The sequence below is a fragment of the Phacochoerus africanus genome, chromosome 3 (assembly GCF_016906955.1).
Source record: "Phacochoerus africanus isolate WHEZ1 chromosome 3, ROS_Pafr_v1, whole genome shotgun sequence".
Classification (NCBI taxonomy): Eukaryota; Metazoa; Chordata; class Mammalia; order Artiodactyla; family Suidae; genus Phacochoerus; species Phacochoerus africanus.
In genome coordinates, this window is record NC_062546.1 from 98169674 (window position 1) to 98194350 (window position 24677).

Genomic DNA, 24677 nt, shown 5'->3' on the forward strand with positions numbered 1-24677 from the left:
GGTTCCAGCCACAGCAATCACGCTTGGTGAAAAAAAATTCATATTGGAAAGTAAGAAGTAAAACCGTATTTTCAGACAACTTGAAAGGATACAGAAAATCCTAAGGAATTCACTAAAATTATTATAAATAATGACTGAGTCCTACAAGGTTATAAGATGTAAAATCTATATACATAATTAATTGCATTTATGTACACTTCCAATGAACAAAATATAATAAAAGAAGTACGTAATTTATATTCTGAAAACTATAAAACATTGAAGGAAATTAAAGAAGATTAAGTTAATGAAAAGCCATCCACATGTTCATAGATCAGAGCAGAATAGTTACCATTAAGCTGGCAATACTCTCAAATTGATCTACAGATTTAACACATTTCTGCTAAGAACCCAGATGATTTTTTTTCAGAAATTGACATACTGATCCTACAAATCATATGGGTATTCAAGGGACTCAGAATAGCCAAAATAGTCTTGAAAAAGAAGAACTTGAAAGTTCTCATACTTCCTGATTTTAAAACTTACTACAAAGTTACACTAATCAAGACAGTGTGGTACTGGCATAAGAATTGACCTATAAATAGATGGAATAGAATTGAGATCACAGAAATAAATCAGTTGTTTTTCAACAAGGTGCTGAGACAATTCAATGGAGAAAGGATAGTGTTTTCAATAAATGATGCTTTAACAACTGGATACGCACATGCAGAATAATAAAATTGGATATCTATTTCACATATAGTCAATAACTCAACATGAATCAAAATTTTCAATTTAATAACTAAAAGTATTATAATAAAACAGAGGTAAATCTTCATAACCTGGAATTAAACATTTTATTCACTGTGACACCAAAGGTAAAACTGGCAACAGAGAAAGTGCATCAATTGGAATTCATCAAAAATTTATGGAATTCCCTTTGTGGCTCAGCAATTAACGAACTCGACCAGAATCCATGAGGATGCGAATTTGATCCCTGGCCTTGCTCAGTGGGTAAAGAATCTGGCATCGCTGTGAGCTGTGGTGTAGGTCGCAGACACGGCTCGGATCCTGTGTTGCTATGGCTGTGGTGTAGGCCAGCAGCAGTAGCTTGGATTCGATCCCTAGCCTGGAAACTTCCATTTGCCGCAGCTATGGCCCTAAAAAGCCAAAAAAATAAAAAATAAAAATAAAAAAATTTTTTAAATTTATGTTTCAAAGGACACCATTGAGAAAGTGAAAAGAAAACCCATAGAATGTGAGTATTTGCAATCATATATCTAATAAGGATTTGCATTTATGATATATAAACTCAATAAAAAATGATATATAAACTCAATATATTTAAAAGACAAAGGATCTAAGTAGACATTTCTCCAAAGGAGGTATACAGATAGCCATCGGGCACAGGAGAAGATGCTTAACGTCCTTAGTCATCAGGAAAACACAAACCGAAACCACTGCGAGACACCATTTCACACCCACTAAGATGCCTGTAATAAAGAGGACAGATGATAACATGTGTTGGCAAAGGATGTGGAGAAACAAGACCCTCATCAGCTGCTGGTGGGGATGTAAAATCATGCAGCCACTTGGAAAACAGCCTGGCAGTTCCTCAAGTGATTAAACAGAGTTACTGTAGGGCCACTGATTCTCCTCATAGGTATACACCTAAGATAAATGAAGACATATGTCCTCAAAGAAGCTTGTGCACAAATGTTCAGCATGGTATTCATTACTCAAAATAGCCCCAAAATGGAAACATCCCAAATGCCCATCAATCATGAATGGACTGATAAGTTGTGGGATGTTATTTACCAGTGAAAAGAATGAGATACGCAAGCCCACTGCAGCTCGGACAGGCCTTGACAACATCCTGCTCAGTGAAGGAAGTCAGACATAGAAACCACGTGTTGCAGGATTCCAGTTATTGAAATGGCCTGAATAGGAAGATACACACAGAAGCAGAGTAGGTACTTCCTAGGATTGAAGGGATAAGGGGGCAGGGGCGTGCTGTTAAAGTGTATGTATAGGGTTTCTTTTGAAGTGTGATGAAATGTTCTAAAACTGATCAAGGACTTCCCATCATGGCTCAGCAGTTAATGAACCTAACTAGCATCCATGAGGATGCAGTTTCAATTCCTGGCCTTGCTTAGTGGGTTGGGGAATCCGGTGTTGCTGTGAGCTGTGGTGTGGGTCACAGACAGGACCTGGATCCGGTGTTGCTGCAGCTGTGGTATAGGCTGGCGATTTCAGCTCTGATTGGACCCCTAGCCTGGGAACCTCCATATGCTGTGGGTGTGGCGCTAAAAATATATACATACATACATACATTAATTAATTAATTAATTAATCGTAGTGCTGGTTGCACAACTCTGTGACTATATGAGGCGCCATTAAATTATACACATTAAATGGGTAAATTGGTATGTGAATTGTATCACAGTAAGGCTATTCCTCACCCCCTGCTGAGAAAAACCCTACTTTAGGCTTTATGAGATGTAATGATCACTTGCTTTACTTTAAAGACTCAGTGTGGTAACAACTTGGTCACGATGGCTGCTGGGATCTTAAGCCTAGTTTTATGTCAATCGCATGTTGTATTATATATATATATATATATATATATATATATATATATGAATTGCTTTAGGAATTAAAAAGTATCTCTATAAACAATCAATCCAAATTTTTAATTTCTTTCTCTAATTTGAAGAAGCAACTGAGATGCTTCTTTAGGGAGTTCATAATTCAACATGGTCACTTTTGTGATTGGATGGTGGCTGATCAAGTCAGTCAGCTAAGCAATACAGCAATCACATTGAAACATCTGCCTGGGGCTTGTCAGGCTCTTGGAGCCAGTTCACCAAAGCGAGGCATGAGCCTGGGGTGGACAGTCCTATTGAAGCCAGGCATCTGGACTCCGAGCTGGGCTGTCTTTCCTCTGGCTTCTGGGCTTTGAGGAGACAGGTCTGAGGGCCATGTCCCAACCCTTGACCCTTTCTGTCAGTGTCTCCATCCCTGTGCCTTCCCAGCCCTGCCCCATGGTGGCCAGCAGACTGGCCTGTGGTGGTGGTGAGGAGGCACTGCCTTTCACCTTGCTTCTCCAGGCCAGCTGGCCTGGCACCAGCTCCTCTTGTGTCCTGAGTGATATCTAAGGGCTGGGTTGTCAGTGGGCTGACATGAGGTACAGCAAGGCAGGGATGCCAATATATTGGGGTAGTTTAACCCTTTAAAATTGAGTGTAGATATTTGTATTTGTTGAGTGTTTAATTTGCAAGGAGCATTCATTTACATTTCATTTATCCTCACAAAATCTTTGTAGAATGGATGTTATCACTCTTAGAAAAAAGTGATGCATATGTTCAGTAACTTACCTGAAGCCACTCACTCATTCACTCATTCATTTTGCTGCTAATAGCTTTATTGACATATAATTTAAAAATCATATGACTTACCCCTTTATTTTATTCTATTTTATTTTGTCTTTTTGCCTTTTCTAGGGCTGCTCCCATGGCATATGAAGGTTCCCAGGCTAGGGGTCCAATCGGAGCTGTAGCCACCAGCCTACGCCAGAGCCACAGCAATGCAGGATCTGAGCGGCGTCTGTCACCTACACCGCATCTCATGGCAACGCCGGATCCTTAACCCACTGAGCGAGGCCAGGGATTGAACCCGCAACCTCATGGTTCCTAGTCGGATTCATTAACCACTGCACCACGATGGGAACTCCATGACTTATCCCTTTAAAGGGTACAATTTGATGGTTTTTAGAGTATTTACAGGGTGGTAATGCCATCACACAATCCACTCTTAGAACATTTTTGTTCCCCGCAGAAGAAACTCCATGCTCATTAATAGCCACCCCAGTTCCAGCCTCCCCCCACCACCGCCCTCCAGCCCTGGACAACCACTCATCTGCTTTCTGTCTCTACAAATTTATCTACTCCAGACGTTTCATATCAGTGGAGTCATGCGACGTTGGTGTCTTTTGTGGCTGGCCCTCTGCACCTAGTGTGATTCATCCATGTTGTAGTGTGGACCAGACCTTCCTTCTTTCTTATGGCTGAATGATATTCCACTGTATGGATATACTCTAATTTAGCCACTTATCAACTGGCGGGCATTTGAGCTATTTCTTCCTATTGGTTATGATGAGTAAAGCTGCTCTGTACATTCACGTGCCCTTTTCTGTGTGTATCCCACTAACTTTTACAGCATGTTGGCCTGGCCCTGTGCCATGGGGTATATTTACAGAGCTGAATCTGGTCTTGCCTCTGCAGCAGAAGACTCACCTGTAGCCCTGTGAGAGAAGGGACTGTGATAGTCTCATTAACTGCTGGCGACATCACCTTAACCTAACAATTGATGCATGGCACATCCTGAATGGCACCTTAACATAAGGCCTGATGCATGGCACATCCTGAATGGTAGCCATGTGGCTGAACACAGTGAATGAAAGGGCAGGATGCAGTGACAGGTCATGAAGAATTCTGGACAACAGCGAAAGAGCTCACAGCTTGTAAATGGTCAGGGTTGGAACCAGTCTCAGAACTTCTGAGCTCCAGGTCCAACAGGTCCTGCTCCCTAGTTGTTATGTCATTGACAGTTATTGATAGATGATCTTGGTCAATAGGAATTCAGCGAGTATTTGTCAATGGGCTTCCAAAGCAACACAAAGAGATATAAATATATAGTAAGTGCCCTTTGAGGAACTCCCGCTCTGAAAAGACAGAACAGACCTGAATACGGAAGACCTGAAAGGTGCCGTTTTAAGCCACAGGTCTGTAACATAGGCCAGATTCACGAGTTCTGCACATGGTAGTGTCCTACAGGTGTGTGTGAACTTGGTGATTATAATAATGCTAACGATACAAAGAACTTCATATAACAGGAGAGGTGGACTAGATGATCAGTGGGGTCTCCACTGCAGAGATTCCACGGTTATTCTATCAGTGGCGGTGACTGCCCTGCTGAAAGCCCCAGCTGAGTATCTGCAGAGATGTCGACTCCTTATTTATCTACTACAGTCTTCTTTTAGTGGACAGTCTTCCTTCCTGGAGCCTGTTACCTTGGAGGAAAACTGAGCTAGCAAAGCGTCTTCTTGCCCTGCTTCCTAAGCAGAGGGTCCTGGTGGTTACTGTCATGGGCAGTGTTTTAGTTTGCTGGGGCTGCAAAGTACCACAAGCCTATGGCCTGAAGAACAGACTCACTGCTCAGTTCTGGAATCAAGGCGTCTGCAGGATGGGCTCCATCTCAGGCTGTGACTCAGGGTCTGTGCCTGCATCTCTCCTGGCTTCTGGCAGTTCCCTGGCCTGTGGCAACAGAACACCCATCTCCACTGTGTGCATCTCGCTGGGTTCATGTCTCTGTGTCCAAATTTCCCCTTTTTATTAGGACAGAGTTGTATTGGATTAGAGGCTGTCCTACTGAGGACATCTTAACTAGCTACATCTGCAATGACACTTCTCCCAGTTAAGGTCACATTCTATGGTTCTAGAGATTAGAGGTCCCACATAGGAACATGGGGTCACAGTGCAGCCCACGCCAGCTTTCCCCGGTTCTGAAACAATCCATGCCAGGGAAGAGTTTGCAAACAAGGCTTAAAACTACATTAGGTGATTTGGGATTGCTAATGAGTTTGGTTTTATTAGGCATCATTGATGGAAAATCTTGGATGGTGAGAATTAGTTTATAACTTAGAATTAACAGATCATTTGGTTGGAGCTTTGTATGAGCTCTCAAGTGAGTTAGTACACAATGTTTGCAGCACGTGTGTGGTGCCTACGGCTTTTAATGCTGAATAATGATAGCATTATTTAGGAATTCTCTCAAAACTAAAGTATTCTGTACTTCTTCCCTGGAGTTGCCGCAGCTTGTCCCTGCAGAGACCTACCTGCAGGAATACTCTAGGAGGTAGAAGGTGGTTCACTGGGGGGTTCTCTGACGCTGTTGTCACCTGGGTGGGAACCAGTCGGCCTTTGCATCTTTTCGCTCTGCATTGGACTTAGTCATTTGTAATGTACTCCATTGCAACTAATAGAATTGACTGGAGCCTGTTACCTTGGAGGAAAACTGAGCTAGCAAAGCATCTTCTTGCCCTGCTTCCTAAGCAGAGGGTCCTGGTGGTTACTGTCATGGGCAGTGTTTTAGTTTGCTGGGGCTGCAAAGTACCACAAGCCTATGGCCTGAAGAACAGACTTACTGCTCAGTTCTGGAATCAAGGCAATTTCTTAAAGCAAGAGTATGACAGATTTAAACTGGCAAAAATCATGTAAGAGGTAAAAAAGTAATCAATTCTGGAAACGTTCAGATTGGCGTTGTTCAATTTTAAAGTTCAGTGGCACTTATACTCTTAATTCTGATGATTTAATTTGAACTTAGAAATAGAAAAATATAGCTGTCACACTGTTCAAATGACTTTTCTAATAAATCTTTTTGAAGTTTTAATATGACAGCGTACATCAATTATGAGCGTTCCCTCTCTTTTAAATAGTTCTTTATGGTATGAGATTATCTCTGAGGGTACTACCGGGAAGACACACACTTAAGACTTGCTTTGATGATTGACATTCCTGTATAATTTGGTATAATGGGATTTAATTTGTTTGTAGATAAACTTACCTAAAGGGACCATCACAAGAACAGAAATCTCATCGCTTATATAAACAACAGAAAATTAATTAACATGAAAGTACTAATTAGTTTATCCAATTTGCTGGCAGAGCTCCGGGTACTGAGGGACAGAGAGAGGCTGGCACACTCGCGAGAGGCAGATGGAGGAGGGAGAGGGGAGCTGGAGGATAGAGATTTCGCAGCAGCAGAAGGGAAGGTGTAGGGAATCACAACCCCAGTGCCACCTACTCAGCCAGGCAGGACCTGGAACAGGAGAGAAAAATGCTTGGACCCGTGGCTGGGGCCCTGATGTCGTCACTGACCGTGGGGTCTTGGTTACCCGTGATTTCTCTGCGAGTCCCCCATCCATAAAATTGGGAAATACCTGTGCCACTGGCATTGCTTGCTTCTTAGAAGGCATCCCCTCTCTCTGTCATGCTCCACATCCTGCTCCCTCTCAAATGCTGCTGGAGCTCCTTCCTCAAGGAAACGTCCCTCCTTAGAATTAAGTCGCCTTCTCTGCTGTGGGCCGGGCAACTGTCCTTGGGGGCACAGTCAAGTTCACATGTTCTGTTTGTCCTCGTGATTCCTCAATTTGTGGGCACCTCTCTCACTTAAGGATCAGCTCTGAGGGAGGGGCCACAACGGAGAAATGAATGAAGAATGAATGAATGAATGAAAAAACTTCCCTCCAATTCCTCAAATACCATCTCGGTCTTTCTCTGCAGAGCCATTCCTGACCCTTCAGCAAACTCAGGTGACCCTTCAGCAAACCCTCCATTTTCCATTTCCTTTTATTATCACATTTGTTTTGTTTGCATGTTTGTTTCTTCTTGGAAAGATACTCCCAGTGCTTACTGTGAGGCCTGTAACATGGTGTGTGCTGAGAACAGTGTGTTAACTGAGTTAAATGAGGAAGGAGGTAAGGAGCAGGGGAGTGGCTGGCACCTCTTAAGTCCTGTGTAAAAGAGACACTATGGAAACACAATGGAGGAGCAGTTAGAGCTGACTTCCTAAGAGGATTGAGATGTAAAATAAATCTTAAAGAATGACCAGGACTTCAACATATGGTACTGAAACACTTGAATCTTTGCACACAAAGGAATGAAGTTGGGCCCCTATCTCACACCTCATACAAAAACTAACTCAAAGTGCATCAAATACTTAAATGTAAGAGCTAAAATTATAAAGCAACCTAAGCATATATCTTTGTGATCTTCGATTAAGTAGTGGTTTCTTAGGTATGACACCAAAAGCACAAGCAATGAAGGAGTAAAAAGACTAATTGAACTTCATTGAAATTAGAAATGTTTGCAGACTTCCCTGGTGGCCTAGCAGTCAAGGACTCGGCATTGTCACTACTGTGGCTGAGGGTTGATCTCCGGCCTGGGAACTTCCATATGCCAAGAGTACCAGTGCCCCCCGCCAAAAAAAATTGTGTTTCAGAGATCACCATCAAGAAAGTGAAAAGAAAACCCACAAACTGGGGAAATTTTTGTATTTATATTTTATATTTATTTTATATAAAATAAATGCTTTTGCGTAGAAATTGCAAAGAACTCCTAGAACTCAATAATAAAAGACAAGCCAACAAAAATTAAGTGAAAGAATTGATATGTCTCCAAAGGAGACCTGCAAATAGCCAATAAGCACATGAAAAGGTGCTTACCATCATTCGACATCAGAGAAATGTAAATCAAAACCGCCGTGGGCACCATTTCACATCCACTAGGATAGCTCTAACCAAAAACAGACAGTAACAAGTGTTGGTGAGAGTGTGGAAAGATTGAAGCCCCCATACTGCTTCTGGCAATGTAAAATTGTGCAGCCATTTCGGAAAACAATTTGGTATTTCCTCAAAATGCTAAACATAGAGTTACCGTATGACTAGAAATTTCATTCCTTGGTGTAAATCCAAGAGAAATGAACCATATTTTCACTCAGAAATTAGTACATGAAGTTCCCATTGTGGCTCAGCGGGTTAAAAACCCAAAGTAGTGTCCATGAAGATGTGGGTTCAATCCCTGTCCTTGCCCAGTGGGTTAAGGATCTGGTGTTTCCACAAGCTGTGGTGTAGGTAGGTCACAGATACAGCTCAGATCCTGCATTGCTATAGCTGTGGCGTAGACCAGCAGCTGCAGCTCTGATTCTAACCCTAGCCCAGGAACTTCCATATGTACCAGGTGCAGCTCTAAAAAGAAAAAAGAAAAGCCAGTGCATGAATGTTTAGAGGCAATTGTCATCGTAGCCCCAAAGTACAAACAACCCAAGTGTCCAGCAACCATAGAATGGATACATGAATTGTGGTCTACCCATACAGCTGAATATTACTTAACAATCAAACCAAGGAAGTACTGACACATGCTATACTGTGCATGAACCTTGAAAGCATTTTTCTAAGTGAAGCCAGTAACATATTACAACCTCATATTATAGGACTGATTTGCATGAAATGTCCAGGATAGGCAAATCTGTACACAAATTAGATTAGTAGTGCCAGGGACTGAGGTGAGGAGGAACTGGAGGTTGACCACTAATGGAGTCAAGATGAAAATATTCTAAAATTGATGGTGGTGATGGTTGCACAACTCTGTAAATATGTTAAAAACCATCAAATTGTATTCTGTAAAGGGGAAAATTGTATGGTACATGAACGATATCTAATAGAATGGTTATTTTTTTTTAATTAGTAAAGAAAAAGAATGAAGTGTCATTTGCTAGGCAAAGAAGGGCAGGAGGACACACTTCATGCACAATAGCATGTGCAAAGGCTCAGGGGTAAAGGAGTCTGGCTTGATTTAAAAACACCAAGTGTTCTGATGTGGTTCTTGTGTAACCAGGGAAGGTAGGAAAGGTGCCATCTATCCCTTGCTAAGAGGTAAAGACTCTACCATTTAGGAAATGGACCTATGAACAGAGTCAGAGCACTTTAACTTCTGCATTGAAATTTTTATGTTGAAGCATGTTCCTGTTACTTATGTGTTATCAATGACTACCTTTCCATTCAAATGAACACACGTGATTTCTAAATATCTTATGTGTTACAAATAGGATCCCCACGAGGCCTCTAAACGCTTTGTAATCACCTCATAACACTTGGTGACTGTGATGTTCAGGAAGTGGGTAATTGGCCCAAATGAAATTAGTAAATGAAAGAGAGAAACTAACCTAAAAACACAAGAGTTCTAGAAACTTTTAGTCAAACCTGGAAATAGAGCAACAGTTTTGCTGCTGATCACAGTTATATTCATGAAAATTACAACCTGAAGCGGATGATGCTTTTGCATACATTAAACTGCTCTTTAAAGTCTCATCCTTCATCGTTTCCTCTGTTCTTTCTATGGATGCTCCTCATCTGTGGCTGCCAGAAGCTCAGTGAACTTCTTTGCCCTGTTTCTCCTCTGCCTCTTTCACTGGGTTGAAAGACCCTCTGGATTTGCGGATCCCTCGTGCTCTTCTGTGTTAGGCTGCAAAATAAAGAATGGTTTCAGGAGCCCAGATTTTAAATCACTTTCAAGTTCTCAGGATCAGTGACAAGGCTTCTATTGTAGCTATGTTTGGCTCCAATTTAGGGGGAGATTTTATATAGTATAAACTGTCACAAAGACTTATTTTCTTTGAAAAATAAATTCAAGCTAATTCAAAAACATTTGTAAAGGCTCTGTACTTTTGCAGGTAGGTTTAACTGCCTTTCAACTTCATGCACTGCCTACAAGTGCCAGAAATGGGGGAAAAAAACAGGTTATAAGTCAAAAATAGAAAATACAAATTCAAGTGAAGTTAAAGAGTGATGCTCATCACCTGGTGAACATTGTTTTGACTGACCCAGTGGGATTCTTTCTGTACAGCAGTGTGAGGAATGAGCCCAGACAGGACGAGTAAGCTGCAGCTTCTGTCCACGGTGCTGAACAACGCCTTGCTTATCAATGCCTGCGAATCCTGCTGTAATAAATGAATACCTTGCTGCAAACAAAGAAAGAGGCTTAAGAATAAGTGAGAGTTTGCTGACATGTTTGGAACAAACTAAGGACACACTGATGTCAGGGAAAGGATATATGATATAGAAGATTCTAGTGGAAATATTTGCAACTCAGGGAAATGAAAGTTACCCTGAAGCAATCTTGGACCTGTCCTTACCTAAGAGGCTCCTGTTAAGGCCTGTGTCCTAGGTCTGCCTGTGTCATTATAGTATAGCAGACTAGGTGGTGCCTTTGGTATTTTATACCAACTTCCTTTAGCCTGACAATAACAAATGAGGCCGAGTCCCCTGAGACAAATATTTATTTTCCGGGTGTGACTATCAGAAATAGATATGGATTATGACCGAACACCTTCTTAAAAAAATTAGTAAATGCTTATAAGCACCTATGAATATGCCATTCCACATTAGAGGGATTCTCAATGCAGACACATCCATACCTCTGTGTATATGTGTCCATCTTTGTATTTTTGCCAGAGTAGGTAAGACATAAAGATAGTAGGAGCATTTATAAAATTATATGTGTATATATGTATGTTTTTATGTTTGCATTTATGCATCATGAATTTATGAATAATTTCTGTATTCACATATGTACTTATATTTATATATGTATGTGTGCACATGTGTGTGTATACATACATAATTAGATCCCTATGGAAATATTAAATGAATGACTAAATATTTATGTGAATGTAGCTGGTATGGCACAAAATACATAGAAATATCAGCATTAAAATGTTAGATTGATGCATAGGAATTAACTATAGTACAATATAACCCTTGGGGAGATTTTCTCTTCAAAGAGGAAGAATGGAATCAACATTTTCAAAGACTATTCTGATTCTGGAAAATGGGCACAAGTGCAGAGAAGGGCCAGGCCTGGCCTTGTGCACCCTGTCTGATCTGGAGGGAGGGAAAGCACCTCCACCACTGCCTGGGGTGCAGGGAACTTTATGGCCCAGAAGGAAGAGGTAGTTGGTGCTGCCCACATGAGGACCACATGAGGCTGGTCCACAAGAGGCAGCATGAGACAAGAGGACAGGGGCAGAGGTGACAGGTGATCAGCATGGCAAGTCTGGGTTCTTGGCTTCCAGGTGTAGGCAGATTGGGTGGCCCCTCACATGCGCACTGCCCCACCCTGTCCTGTTTCCCCTGCACCTGGCAGCTGTTTCCCAGCATTCCCTGTTCTCTTCCTTCGCCTCCTGCCAACATCTGATGTGCTGCTCTAATAAGCCACATGGCAGGTGCTGTGTCCTGCCTGGCTGAGGTCCTGAAATGTACCGGCTTTACTGCAGGCTGATGGATTCTGGTTTTTGTAATTATGTACACTGTGATGAAACTCCTGTGGTGATAAGAATCTTGAGCATTCTGTATTTAACACATTCATTGAGTGCCTCTTGTGTGCCAGGAACTGTTTTAAGTCTGTTGATAGAAGGGAGAATACCCTCAAGAAGATCCAGCTCTTACTGCATCCTGTGTCCTGTGGGATGGGGAAGGGGTGCACGACAGACCACTAACCAAATGCACAAAGGAGCCATCCCCGAGTTTCAGCCTGAGCATGAAATAGGGTGATTGCACAGAGGCTAGCAGGAGAGGTTTGTCCACCACAGATTTCTCACTGCAGAGAAGATGCACATGTTAAGATTTGGGAATGGCACTCTGGGGAGAGGGAGGACCAGATGCAGATCCTCCCCTGGCTGAGTCCAGGGGATGGAGCCTGGGGACAGGGCTGAGGGCTCGGAGCCTTGTGGGTGTGGTTCAGACTTCTCCTTGTTCTCCTAGCTGTGATGGGAAACGGGAGGAAGCTCAGAATGGGGGTGGCAGGGTTTGATTTGTGCTTTAAAGCTGCCATGTTGAATGCTGGAATGCAAACTAGGAACAGCCGGAAGCCGTAAGGCAGTGGATCAGTCTGGTCGATCTTGGGCGGGGAGTGGGCAGTGAGGGTGGAGGGCAGTGCATGGGTTCCTGATAACTTTGGGATTTCAATTAATTGGATACAAGAGTGTAGGAAAGCAAATCATCACAATCTACTCCTGTCTTTTAGCCTCAACTATGAGATCAAGGTGAGATGGTGAAATCTTGAGATATTGACTATCAGAGACCACAAATATACCATCAAAACTGAGTGAAAACCTGTGCATCTGGAAGGTTTTTAGGGCAGTGAAAGTATGTCTATGTCACCCTGTGATGTTGGGGATGCCTCATCATCCATTTGTCCAGGCCTATAGCACAGCAAGAGAAGGGACTCTGGGTGATGGTGATGCGTCCATGCAGGTCCCTGGATTATAACTTGTGTGTTGTGTGGTGGGGATGGTGTTACTGGGGGTATGAGCTGTGCCTGTATGGGGGCAAGGGTATGTGGAAAATCTCTGTACCTTCCTCTCAGTTTGGCTGTGGACCTAAAACTACTCCAAGAATAAAGTCTGTACAAAATAAAACAAAACCAAACAAAAACCCAGTCCATCTGTCTTCACATGTTGAAGATTGAATTGGTGTTATTTTGATGGCTCTTAAAATTTGAGCAATAGTGGGTGGGGCAGGAGGTCTGGTGGGACACGGGGAGAAAGGCAAACTCAAGATGCTCTCCAGGTCAGTCTGTGGGACACAGTGTCTCCACTGGAAGGAGGGACCTCAGGGACTGTACCTTCAGCACCAGCAGGCAGTGGGTCTGGGCATCTGAGCTGGGTGTTTGGCTTTGGTATAAATGACTGACAGTTAAAGCTGTGAAACTGAATGGAACCACCCAAAGAAGCCTTAGAAAATAGACAAGCAGTAGGTCAAGAACAAGGCCTGGGGGACATCTTTTTTTTTTTTTTTTTTTGGAGAGAGGTTTTTATATTGGCTTGTGATGTTGAAGAGACTGAATGGAGGAAGATCCTTGGAAAACCAGAAATTAAGTTTAGCACAGCTTCCTTCCTGGAGTGTCTCTGAGGATGGTTGAATGATGGGCAAGGACTGCTTATGCCCTTGACTTTTTTGTTGATTCTGAGGAAGGAAGTGGTCCAGGATTCTTAAGTGTCACTGCTGCATCTAAGGAGCATCTGTCACACCCAGAAATAGATCACTGGTCCTGATGTTGACTTGCCCACATGACCAACCACAGGCAAATGACTTCACTTTGGGCAGCTCCCTTCCTGCTGAATGAAAGAAATAATGATGCTGGTTATTTACATACAGTCATCCTGGGAGTTAATAAGATTGGAGTCGTGAGAAGCATTGAATTCCATGGATAAAATGGCATGAGACAGAGTGACCTATTGATTCTTCACCATCAGCCAGTTACTCTTGGCTGACTTGGTGTCCCAAATGTACTTGTGTCCGGCGGTGATGCACTTGTGTCCAGCGGTGAGTGTGCGTGTTTGAACTGAATAATCACAGGACCTGATCTTTATTCAGAGATTTCAATAATAATTTACTTTTCTCATGTCAGCTTACTGGGAAGGTCAGTCAGCCTCCAGAGACTCTCAAAAGTCAGATGCGCACTTGGGAGGTTGGCAGCCAGGGGTGCAGAATGAGAGCTGCAGGGCACAGTGTGCCTCTGCTGTGTCCCCATTACCTGGATGATGCCAGGACATGGGAGATTTCAGAGATTTGTGGAAGGAAGGGACAGAGGGGGCAAGGAGTCGGGGAGGGAGGAGAGGATGAAAGGAGGGAGGGAGGGACGGAAAGATGGAAGGAAGGAGGAAGGGAGGGAAAGAAGGAAGGAGGGAGGGGGCGGATAGGAAGGAGGGAGATGGTCTCTGAGTGACGTGGACGCCTGCACATCAGCCTGACCTTGGACCCTGAACTGCCTCTGCCATTACGGATCCTGTGTAGATGTCGGTGACCAGCAAAACAGTGGCTTCCAGACAAGAGAGGACCACACCCTTTCATCCATTTGTCCATGGATTTTATATTTGGTCTGTTATGGTTCTTTGCTTTATTAACACTGCCAATTCCTGGGTTTGCCTTCACATTGTAAAATTTAATTTAAAAACCTCATTAGAATTTTGCTCACATGCAGTCATTTGATGTGCTCACCTCTTTTGATTGCACCCTACTCCTCAGTTAAGCGTGGGGCACACTTACAAACAGCATGTTCCCAACCATGTAGTTTCTGATGTGTTTTTTTCCTGTGCTTCTCAAGCACCAAGGAAGCCTGAATGCAGTTTCCCACCATCTTGCTGCCTCTGTGCACGCCTGACGTGTGCCTTGAAAGATGTGAGGGGCTGCACGTAGCAATCTTCTGGATGAATGTTTTGAAAATGATCAGAAAGAAACCTGCATGACTTCTTCCCCAGACCTGGACTCTAGTTCCTTCCCCCAAAGGGCCCCCCCTCCCTAACCTGGACAGCTCTGCTCCTACTGGGGCGCCCGTCCCTCTGGCTGACGCCGTGTCGCCCACGCTGCCAGGGAACATTCTGCTCTCAGTCTTGGCTCTTCTTCCTTTGTAACTGGTTCTTCTCCGCAGCATCTGCCCGTGAGGTGAGCTCCGTCTTCATAGGTGAATGATCAATGAAATCCTTTGCAAACCACTAACATTAGGCAATTGATCAGTGTCTGCAGGGTTAGGGGACAAGGACTGGAATGATGACATCATTCACCGTTGGACTAGCCCTGGGGTAGAATCTTCTGCCCTCTGAGATAGTCAGATTGTGTCCTGTGATTGAAATCAGAACAAGGGTAAACCCAGATGATGGTGATATTAACAGGTAATATTTAGGGACTGACTTTGTGCCAGAAGTATTGTTTTCCATTACACTTCACCTATTTGCATTTTAAAGATCGCCTTTCACGTGATGAATCCGCATCCGTCCAGGCTCTTTCCTGTACATCTATAAATATTCAGCACCATGTGTCACGATATAATGCTATCAATGCCTGTCCCCAGCAGAAGGCCTGACACCCAGTAGGCTCTCTGTACATATTCACTGAGTAAATATTAAAGGATTCACTTTCAAGGTGGAAATGAGACACAATGTTCTACCTTTGGTTTTGATCTTAGTGCATCAAATTTCATAGAATCAACAGATTATGGTTTCCTGAAGCAATTCCTTGGATGAATTGTCAGGTGTCTTGAGCTGTTATGTCAGGTGATGTCCCCAAACAGGCATGTTGTCACTTGTATTATCGTATCCCCAGGATGTTATGGGATAGTTGTGGTGTCCTCTTGTCATGTTATTATAAGTTGTGCTACCTTATGGCCCTGCTGTCCTGTGACGTGGATTGTCTGTCGCTGCGTAGTCATGTCCTATGTTGTCATGTGGTGATATCACATAGCAGTGCTGTCCTATATCACACCATCAGGCAGTGTCACATCTAGTGCGAGGGTGAGTGAGCGCCAGGTCCCATAATCTGTACGGGCGTCTCTTGAGCCTTATTTGCTTGTCTGGAAGCCTGACAGTTGCTGTGGTGCCTGGTTCAGGGTTTCCCTGCCTCCTGTTGGGTTTTGCCTCCCGGGCTCTCACTATGGAGCCCTTCCTGATGAGAGCGCCCAGAGTATCGTATGTCCCCCATGGCGCAGTCTGCTCTGAGGCTCACTGAGGGGGCTGTTCTCCATCAGTCGGCCCTGGTGGAGGATGGTGTAGGGCAGCAGGTTAGTACAGTTGGCACCGCCCCACCCTCTGAGCCCAGTGCTTGCGTTCTGGCTCAGGCCCTCACCTCCACCCCTCTCTGCCCACAGCCCAGCCTCCAGCAAGTGCCCCTCACGCCCCGCCGACCGTCTAGCCGCCTGCTCGGAGCAGAGCGAGCCCATCTGTTTTTGCTTTGGGGCTGAATATGAAGGAGCCTCAGGAGAGGGTGTTCTGTGCCAGTGGTCTTGACATTGGCCTGACCAGGGGTGCTTCAGTGCCAGTGAGTCTGTGCTCCTGCATCAGCTTTTCCTGCTCGTGGGCTGCTGGGGTGGTGCCATGGCCACTTTGGGGCCTCCAGCTGCTGTCAACTGACCACTGCCCCTAGCGGGTCATGGAGGGGGGCAGGTGGGGGCTGTGGCCGTCCCCATCCTCAAACAGAAGGGGGCCTAGCTGTGTCACACACAGGCTGAGAGCTGCCTCTCTGAATCTGTGTATAATCAGAGCAGCCTCTGGGATAAAATGAGCCATGGGCTGCACTGAGCCATAAATGTCCCCTTTTCTGTGAAATTAGAATATGGCACAAGCCTCAGGCCAGACCACGGGGGCTCCATCCAGCATTAGGTGTGTGGCCTGGGGGTACCCATGCTAGGGCTGCGTCTGGAGCAGGGGGAACACCAGGCCAAGCTCTGTTGTATAGTCAGCACGGGATGCAGTCCTGTCCACACATGGCCCCAGCTGATGGGGATGAGCCCACGGCGCTGTGGGTCCAGGTCCCTTCCACACTGTGACTGTGACTGGTGCTCCCGGGGAGGAGGGCAGTGACAGGTCAGATCTAAGGGCAGTGCCTCTCCTGTCTCAGGATCCCAGGTTGTGGCGGGGCACGTATTCACAGACAGAAGACAGGAGCATTGGTGACAGAGCCCCAGTCCAGTGCCAGGCTCCCCCTATATAACATGCTTCATTCCCCTTGTCACCTGCAGTCTTGGGCCAGGAGGGCAGCCAAGGTTCCAGGGTCATGTGCCTTCCATGACCGGGGCCGTGCAGGGCCACAGTCTTGCACGGACTGAAACAGTCACCTTTCCAGAAAATCATGAGTGTAGTGCCCATCAGCTGCCCAGGGTCCCCCCAGAGTCTTAGGGTCACATGAGTGGGTTGAGACGTGAACAGAGCCTGGGATGGGCCCCAGGCCATTGTCCCCTGGGGCACCGCCTGGCACTGTTACTGGCCTCCCTCCTCCAACCCCCGTCTCAGGACTGCCTGCTTCCTTTTCCCCACCATGGCCACCTTCTGGTTCCTGTAATCCTAGTTTGGGACCAGTGAAGCCTGCTTATCACTCTGCCTGGGTCCCTCCTGCTGTGAGCTGAGCTCTGGGAGGGGGCAAACCTCCAGACAGCCCCGATGGATCGCTGACAGGCACTGAGGCCCCTCGTCACTTAGGAGAAAGGATCTCCAAAGGCCTCGAACCCCCACTCGACCTGATTGGGGTGTGAACCTGAGGCCCCCCCCCCGAATCTGTCACCTCCTCCATCTGCTGTCTTATGACCTCCCATGTGCCCAGCTGGTACCTTTCCCTGTGGGCCTCCATCCCCCTCACCCCCCAGGAAACTCAGTGCTGTCGCTCTACCCCCCTTCTCCTATTTCCAGGGAGCTTCCTGCAGCTCAGGGACACGTTCTATTCCTCCCTGTTCATGGAGCCTCCTCAGCCCTGGTAACCCTGAACCACACTCAGTCTCCCAGCCGCCTCCTTCCTTTAACGACAGTTTCTCAACAAGGAAAGTGTCTCCCACCTGTTTGTACCACAAGACTCAGGACAGAGCTGGGAGTGGAGCTGGGCTCAGAGTGTCCCTGTGGGATGGAAGGGGACTTCAGTGATGTGGTGACTCAATGGTCTTTATTCCTGGGAGTGTCAGTGCTCAGCACCCAGCACTGCATGTGAGCTGGTGGGCGAACGCCAGGCTTCAGTCGGGTCCACAGACCTGCCCGCCCAGGAAGCTGCCTTCCGCTGCCTCTGGGAAGGATCCACCCACACCAGCTGCCACTTCTCTGGGAACTTGGTCACCCCCAGCCCTCGCCTGCCCTCTTGCAGGGTAGACAGAGCAAGAGCGCCTGTGCCACGGCTTGCTCTGCTCTGGGCGATCAGTTGCTGTTGGACACCCAGCTGAGTGGGGCTGCAGTGTCTGTCTGATCACCTGGACACCAGGGAGAGGGTGAGCTGGCAGAGGCCACCTGTGACTCCAAGGTGCTCGGAGATGGGGAGAGAACGTGGGCAAGAGGTAGGCAGGGAGTTCAGGGCAGGTCATTACACGAGGTCACAGGAAGGCAAGGATTTGGGCAGATGTCATTACAGAAAGGTCACAGGGAGGCAGGGGATTTGGGCAGGTGTCATTATAGGAGGTCACAGGGAGTTGGGGGTTTAGGCAGGTGTCATTACAGGCGGTCACAGGCCCAGGTGTCTTCTGTTGCTCTGGAGCGTGTCTCTGCCTGCCAGAGGGTGACGTCTCGGGTCACCACTGCGTGGTGAGGGGTCGGAGAGTTCACCACGGGCCATTCACTGGAGTCTCAGCTCCAGGTGTCACGTGTTCCTGGGAGCTGCTCACTCCAGCTCCGAGTTGACCCCCAGGATGCATTTTCTGGAAAGAACCAGGGGGCCCTCCCCACATGTTTGAGTCTCCTGTGGCTCATGGCTGACAGCCTGTGATGGACCTTTAAGAGAAGAACACTGGTGTGCAACAGTCCTGGGCTTATAACACATACAATAGGTTTCTTACTTATGAATTCACTGGAAATCTTTTTTTAAAGGCTAGATGCATTACTCACTGAATTTGAAATGGCGTTTGCTTACAACTTGCATTCTAGAGAAGTTAATATTCAACTGGCTGGCCTAATGCCTTTTTTCCGGAGGCTTTGGAATGATCTTTGAGTTACAGAATTTGAGTTCCTTGAAGGTATCAGTTACTGAGCCATTATTATCATAATCATTGTTATTATTATGCTACTACTGTGTTTTGATCCAGTTGGATAATTTTTAACATGTATAAACCATGATGGAGATTAAACCTACTGAGAAAGTCCTGTATTTGGGGGTTGGTTTTGCTGCAAATTTGATTATTGTTCCCCTGGGCCGGGGGTGGAAATGATTCTCATCCCAGTAAACAGCCTGGCATTGAGTATTGGTCCCGGGTGGGGCAGTGGGGGTGGAGGGTGGTTAAATCAAGGCTGGGTATGAAACCGACCCCATGGGTGCTCTCTGAGCTCTGAGCTCTCTGGTGTGGCTGCCCCGCCCTCCACCCACCCTCAGCCCAGGATCTGCTCCAGGGAGACACAGGTCCCTGCGGTGACCTCCCCCCTGCAGGCGGGCATGCCCTCCACCCAGGCACCAGGAGCCCAGTCACCTTCACAGGGACCCACTGTGGCGTTGGTGAGAGGGGCAGCTGGAGTGCGTGTGTCCAGCATGGTGAAGGGTCCCTTCAGCCACGTTAGCACTCTCGATGGCGTAGAATTGGACAGGATCCTTCACGATGGGCCCACAACCCCATTTGGGGGATGAAGTCACCCCCTAGGGCTACCCTTGGCTGGGAAGAGGAGACTCCTGGGCAGGGGGCTTATGTAAAGCTGTCTGTTTTTGCAACTCTGTGGCCCTTTCCGACTCTTAGGAAAAGGAAGGGCCTCTTTTAAGTTTCTAGTGGGAAAGCCTGGCGGCCCAGGGGGCGCCTTGGGGTCCACCCTCCACGTGTACGGGTGACCAGGCTCCCGCGAAGGCAAAGCCCACCTCCCACTGTTGCTGGTGGGTCCTGGGTGGTCTTCTCCCACCTCCTGCACACACCGCACAGGGAGCCGGGCCTTGGAGCCCAAGGGAGGCTGACATGGGGGTCACTGCACCCCAGCCAGGCCCCATTCCACTTCCTAAAGACGCTCTGGAGGGGCTGTGAGCGCCCAGGGCCTGCTGCAGCCCAGGGGTCACTTCCCACACACAGATACACACACACACAGACTCACAGACACACACAGAGATATACAGCCACACACGGACACACATATGCAGATGCATAGATAATCCACAGCCACAAATAGACACATATGTACAGAGACACTCAGAGACACACACACACCCCCTGTATGGGCAAAGTCTGCCCTGGCCTGGCTTCCTCCCACCCTCAGCCTCTGGCCCCAGCCATCCTGGACCAGCCCCCAGGGACCCCTGAGTGATGGACACACTGCTGCCGCCCCCTCAGGAACCAGCCATGGGTCCCAGTTTCTAGTGTGTAAAATCCCCTTCAGGAAGGTCCCTCCACTGCCTGTGTCCCCAGCCTCTGCTGTGAGCCCCACGCAGCCAGCTCTCTAGTCGTGCCCTCCATGTCACCTGCCTCAGCCTCCTGCCCCCCACCCCACTACCCCCATGCCTGGTGTTTCCCTGGCGTTTCTGTTGTTGGAAAGCCTGCTCTACAGTTAGGAAGGGGTCCCCTCTGTGACACTGTGACCCCACCCAGAGGGCTAGCTTATCCCAAGTGAGACCTGTTCTGTTTTCCCCATGGCCAGACAGGCCAGCCCCAAGCGCCAGTCACTCACCCTCCATCCCCGGCTCAGAGCTGTCACTGTGCCCACCAGGGCTGAGGGGCAGGGAGGGAGTGGACAGGCTGGCTGGTGTGCTGGCCACAGAGCTAGATTCTTTCCCAGGAGGACGCCTATGGTGGACACACTCACACCTGCATTTGTGGTCATTTCCCTGTGGGGCCAAATGCCATGACCCCCCAACACCTTGGTCTCATCTGCAGAGCCTGGTCCCCGGCCGTGGGCCTGCTCTGTGAGGGTTCGTCATCTATCAGGTTCCATATGGTTTTACTTAAACACAGTATTATACTTTTGCTCATACCTATTTGTGCCTGAAAGGTTTAACAGGGTTGTAATCAAAGTAAAGCTTTCGATAAGAAAATTAAGTGATAAAAGATGTCCTCATTATTTCAGCTGGGTAATCTGAGCTGTGTAAGCTGTGAACATGTATTGAACAGGTGCATGTGCGTGACAAGAGTTATTGCCGTATGAAAGGTGTCATGTAAAACACTTGCAGCAGTCGTTTCCTTACAGTAGTATCTGCTGAGGTTCAAGGTCAGGGCCTGCTGGCGGTCTGACCCAGCGGGGGCCGGGGGAAGCGGGGGGTGCTGGCGCACATCCGCCTTGGGAGCTGGGCTCTTCTGTACCTGCTGAGTGAGACTCTGGAGTGACCCTCTCTCTGTCTGTTCTGTTTGCAGAGTCGCAGTGCACCCTCTGCGGGGAGCCAGAAGGTGAGTACCCCCCACACCCGCCTCAGGTCGGCACGCCCTGTGCTGAAACAGACACTGCAGCGTGCCTTCCTGAGGCAGCTAAAAACCCCAAATGCGTGCTTGGTGGTGTTTGATGGAAAAAGTGAGTGAAAAACCAGAACCCAAGGGATGAGCTTTGCTCAGGACACACTCATCTCTAGAGGAAAACTGGCCTCGCACCCAGATTGCCACACGTGAGGTCTGGGTGGAGAAAGTTAACTCATTTTCTCCCTGTAATCAGTGCCAGTGTTGGAAATACATCTTTGTTGGCCCTCAATAAATTGGCCGATGGTGCCGATGAGCCTCGCATGAAATAAGACCTTCATTGTTGTGAGGAAGGGGAGCCGAGGAGGGATGGGAGCTCCAGGTCCCCAGTACCATGTGGGTTGAGGGCCCCTGGAGTGTCCACGCCAAGGGGCTCCAGGACACACACATGATCATGTCACTGGAAGGTGAAGGAAAGTGACCATAGGGTGAGCTCGGAAATTCCATCAAACACTGTCCCTTCGATTTTGTGTTTGAGATATTAGCATTGTTTGGAATTCCTCCCGTGTTGTTTAAAGAATATGTAATATTAAGTCAGATTTTAAGCTTCACTGTTATAGAAGTGAACTTTGGGTCCCTGGTGTTTCTGGGGTCAAAGGCATGTGGGGTTTATGGTCTCCAGTGGCTGCCCCAAGATGGCGGTGAGAGGTGATCTCTCAGTTGAGTTGCGCTGCTTCCTGGCATGAGGACAGCAGGGATGCGGGGGTGGGGGAGGTGGTCTCAGGGTGGGGTACAGGTCATTGTGGGGGGTCATGGGGTGTTGTAGGGGGTCGTGGGGGTTGTGAAGGTTGTGAAGGTCGCAGGGGTCATGGGGGTTGTGAAAGTTGTGGGGGGTTGGGGGGTGACAGATGGAGTTCTCCATTGTGTTCTGTGTCTGGTACTAGCAGCTTTGCAGGCCCATGCCCCAGCCTCCTGTCCAATACTCTTTGCTGCCCCCCACCCAGCCCCCCTTTGTGGAAAGTGGACAGTGTGCACACACGCTGCAGAAGTTGTGACAGGACATTCTCGTAATGGTAGTGTCTCCAGCTTGTGCTGCATCTCACATCCACGTGTCCCTGTGAAGGACTTCCCTGTTCTGTGGAGGGTGATGGGCTGCTTCCTGCTGTTCCAAGGGAGCAAGTGTGGCCCCCAAAAGTCAGCCCAGCCCTCTGTGTGTGAGGCAGCACCTGAGTTAGAAGGCAAGTCCTGGGACCCCAAGGTGGCCGCTGGCTCCAGACCGCAGACCCCGCTGAGCTGCAGCGCAGATGGGAGACCCCACACTCAGACAGACCAGGGCCACCCATCCTGACACCCTGGGGCTGCTTCCACCTTCCTGTCCGCTTCCACCTGCCCATCCGATGTCCAGCATGGATGCTGCCCGCCGCTCCAGGAAGGTGGGAGCTGTTGGGGGAAGGCGGAGCGCTTGTTTTTGTTCTGGGGGCAGATGGGCTTGTGAACATTTAACAGGAGCCGAACTTGACTCAGAATGACCCCAGTGGTCCAGACAGAGGCCCTGAGGGACAGGGCATCTGAGGCTGCGGCTGGCTGGATGGTGGAAGGGCCGTGGGTGGACCACCTGCGATCCCCTCCCCCACAGTGAGCAACTCCCTGCAGCCTGCAGCCGCTGCAGAGTTTCAGACTTGCAATCCGTGCTGCTCCAAATCAGAGCGTTTGATGGCATGGCCTCAGCTGTGCTTTATTTTTTGAAAAGCACTATCATATGAATATTCATACATTTTTAAATCATTTAAGTAATTAGTCTAAGTGAGGGCTGGCTGGGTGCAGTGAGCAGAATCTGAAATTACTTTTTTTGTTCAGTAATTTCTTCGGCAGCTTCCGTCAGTTAAGTCATAAGCCGGGCGCCCAGGGATCAGAGCCAGCAGCAGGCAGGCTGTCGCTCAGATCCAGGCTGGGCGCAGTGCTCCTGACACCCAGAGGGTGAAGGCACCATTGATTCAGCTCTGCTTTCTTGTGGGGGCTGCTTCACTGCTGAACCAGTGGAGTGGGAAACACCTATTTGCATTTTAATGATTGGTTCTCTAGGAGAGAGCTGGGTCTTTGGATGCAGATTAAATAATCAGCATTGTCTCAGTTGATAAGATCTGTCAGGCCAGTGAGACTGGGAACAGGTTTGCAGGAGGCTGAGTGGGATTGTGAATCCCTGTACTGGTGTGGCCTGTTTGTCAGAGAGCTTTAAATTTTAATTGTATATCATAACTTCGACATGCAAATTGCCAACACTTGCTGCATTGCAAGTTTTCTGAAATTGGGATGTGTATGTTTTTATGAGATGAAAATGTTTCATGAAATTTATTGTTTATTGATGTCTTTCTTCCCGCCCAGCACACACAGCCGACTCCACTCTGAATGCTTGAAAGAGGGTGGTAAAAGTGGAGCCAGGTTCATCTGCCATGGGCCAGGGTGTGGCCACCAGATGCGTCCTGTGAGGGGGACCTGTTCCACAACAAAAAATAGTTCAAAATTTACTAAGAGCAATCTCACCTGTTCAAATAATTTTCTATAGCAATTTAGTAGTAAGACTGTCTCGATCTGCATCATTTCCCTAGCAGTTCCTGTTACCTTTTAGACATTGGAGGTAATCGGTAGTTATGAAGCAAGAGGATCGATCACCTTCTGAGGTTTTCTTCACATTGCAAGAATCTCTGAAGGCTTGTGTGAAATAACTCATCACTTTAAGGAGGAGAAATTAAGAGTAGATGATCCTTTTCAAACATTATTGGCAGATACATGGTACCACTTGGTTTTAATAAGACCATAAGGAAAATTATGGACATTGGGTGGGACCACCAATGTCAGCTCATGGATTTGTCTGTTTGTTTATAGTTTGTGGTTTGATCTGCCCTCCTACCTAATAGATTTTCTGATGTGGGAAGAGAGGCACAGGTGCCTGGCAGGGCACTATAATGTAATAACAATGTCCTACATTTATATTATTTAAACCAGTTAAAAGTAAGAGATAAACAGGCTATTGTGATATAAATTTGGCTTGAAGGAATGTGCTACAAAAAAAGTTACGATGGGATTTAGAATGAAAGATGTTTTAGTGATAGAGGCCTTAAGATTTTAACTTGAAAAGCAGTAGACATTTGTGGTGGCATAAATAGACATGGGATCATTTGGAAAAATGTTATTTTGTAGAAATTCCAGTCCAAAACCAAAAGTCAGGTTTAAAAGTAAAATCTCAAAAAATTTGAGAGATTTTTCTTT

General features: G+C 47.0%; 1 protein-coding gene across 1 annotated transcript in view; it reads left to right on the forward strand.

The window, feature by feature from the left end:
- The window catches only part of DLGAP2 (DLG associated protein 2), a 657437-nt gene that overhangs the window by 353499 nt on the left and 279261 nt on the right, over positions 1–24677 (forward strand). The window contains exon 4 of the mRNA XM_047772228.1: positions 21375–21407. Within this exon, the coding sequence (XP_047628184.1) occupies positions 21375–21407 (33 nt within the window). The remainder of the gene's footprint in view (positions 1–21374; positions 21408–24677) is intronic.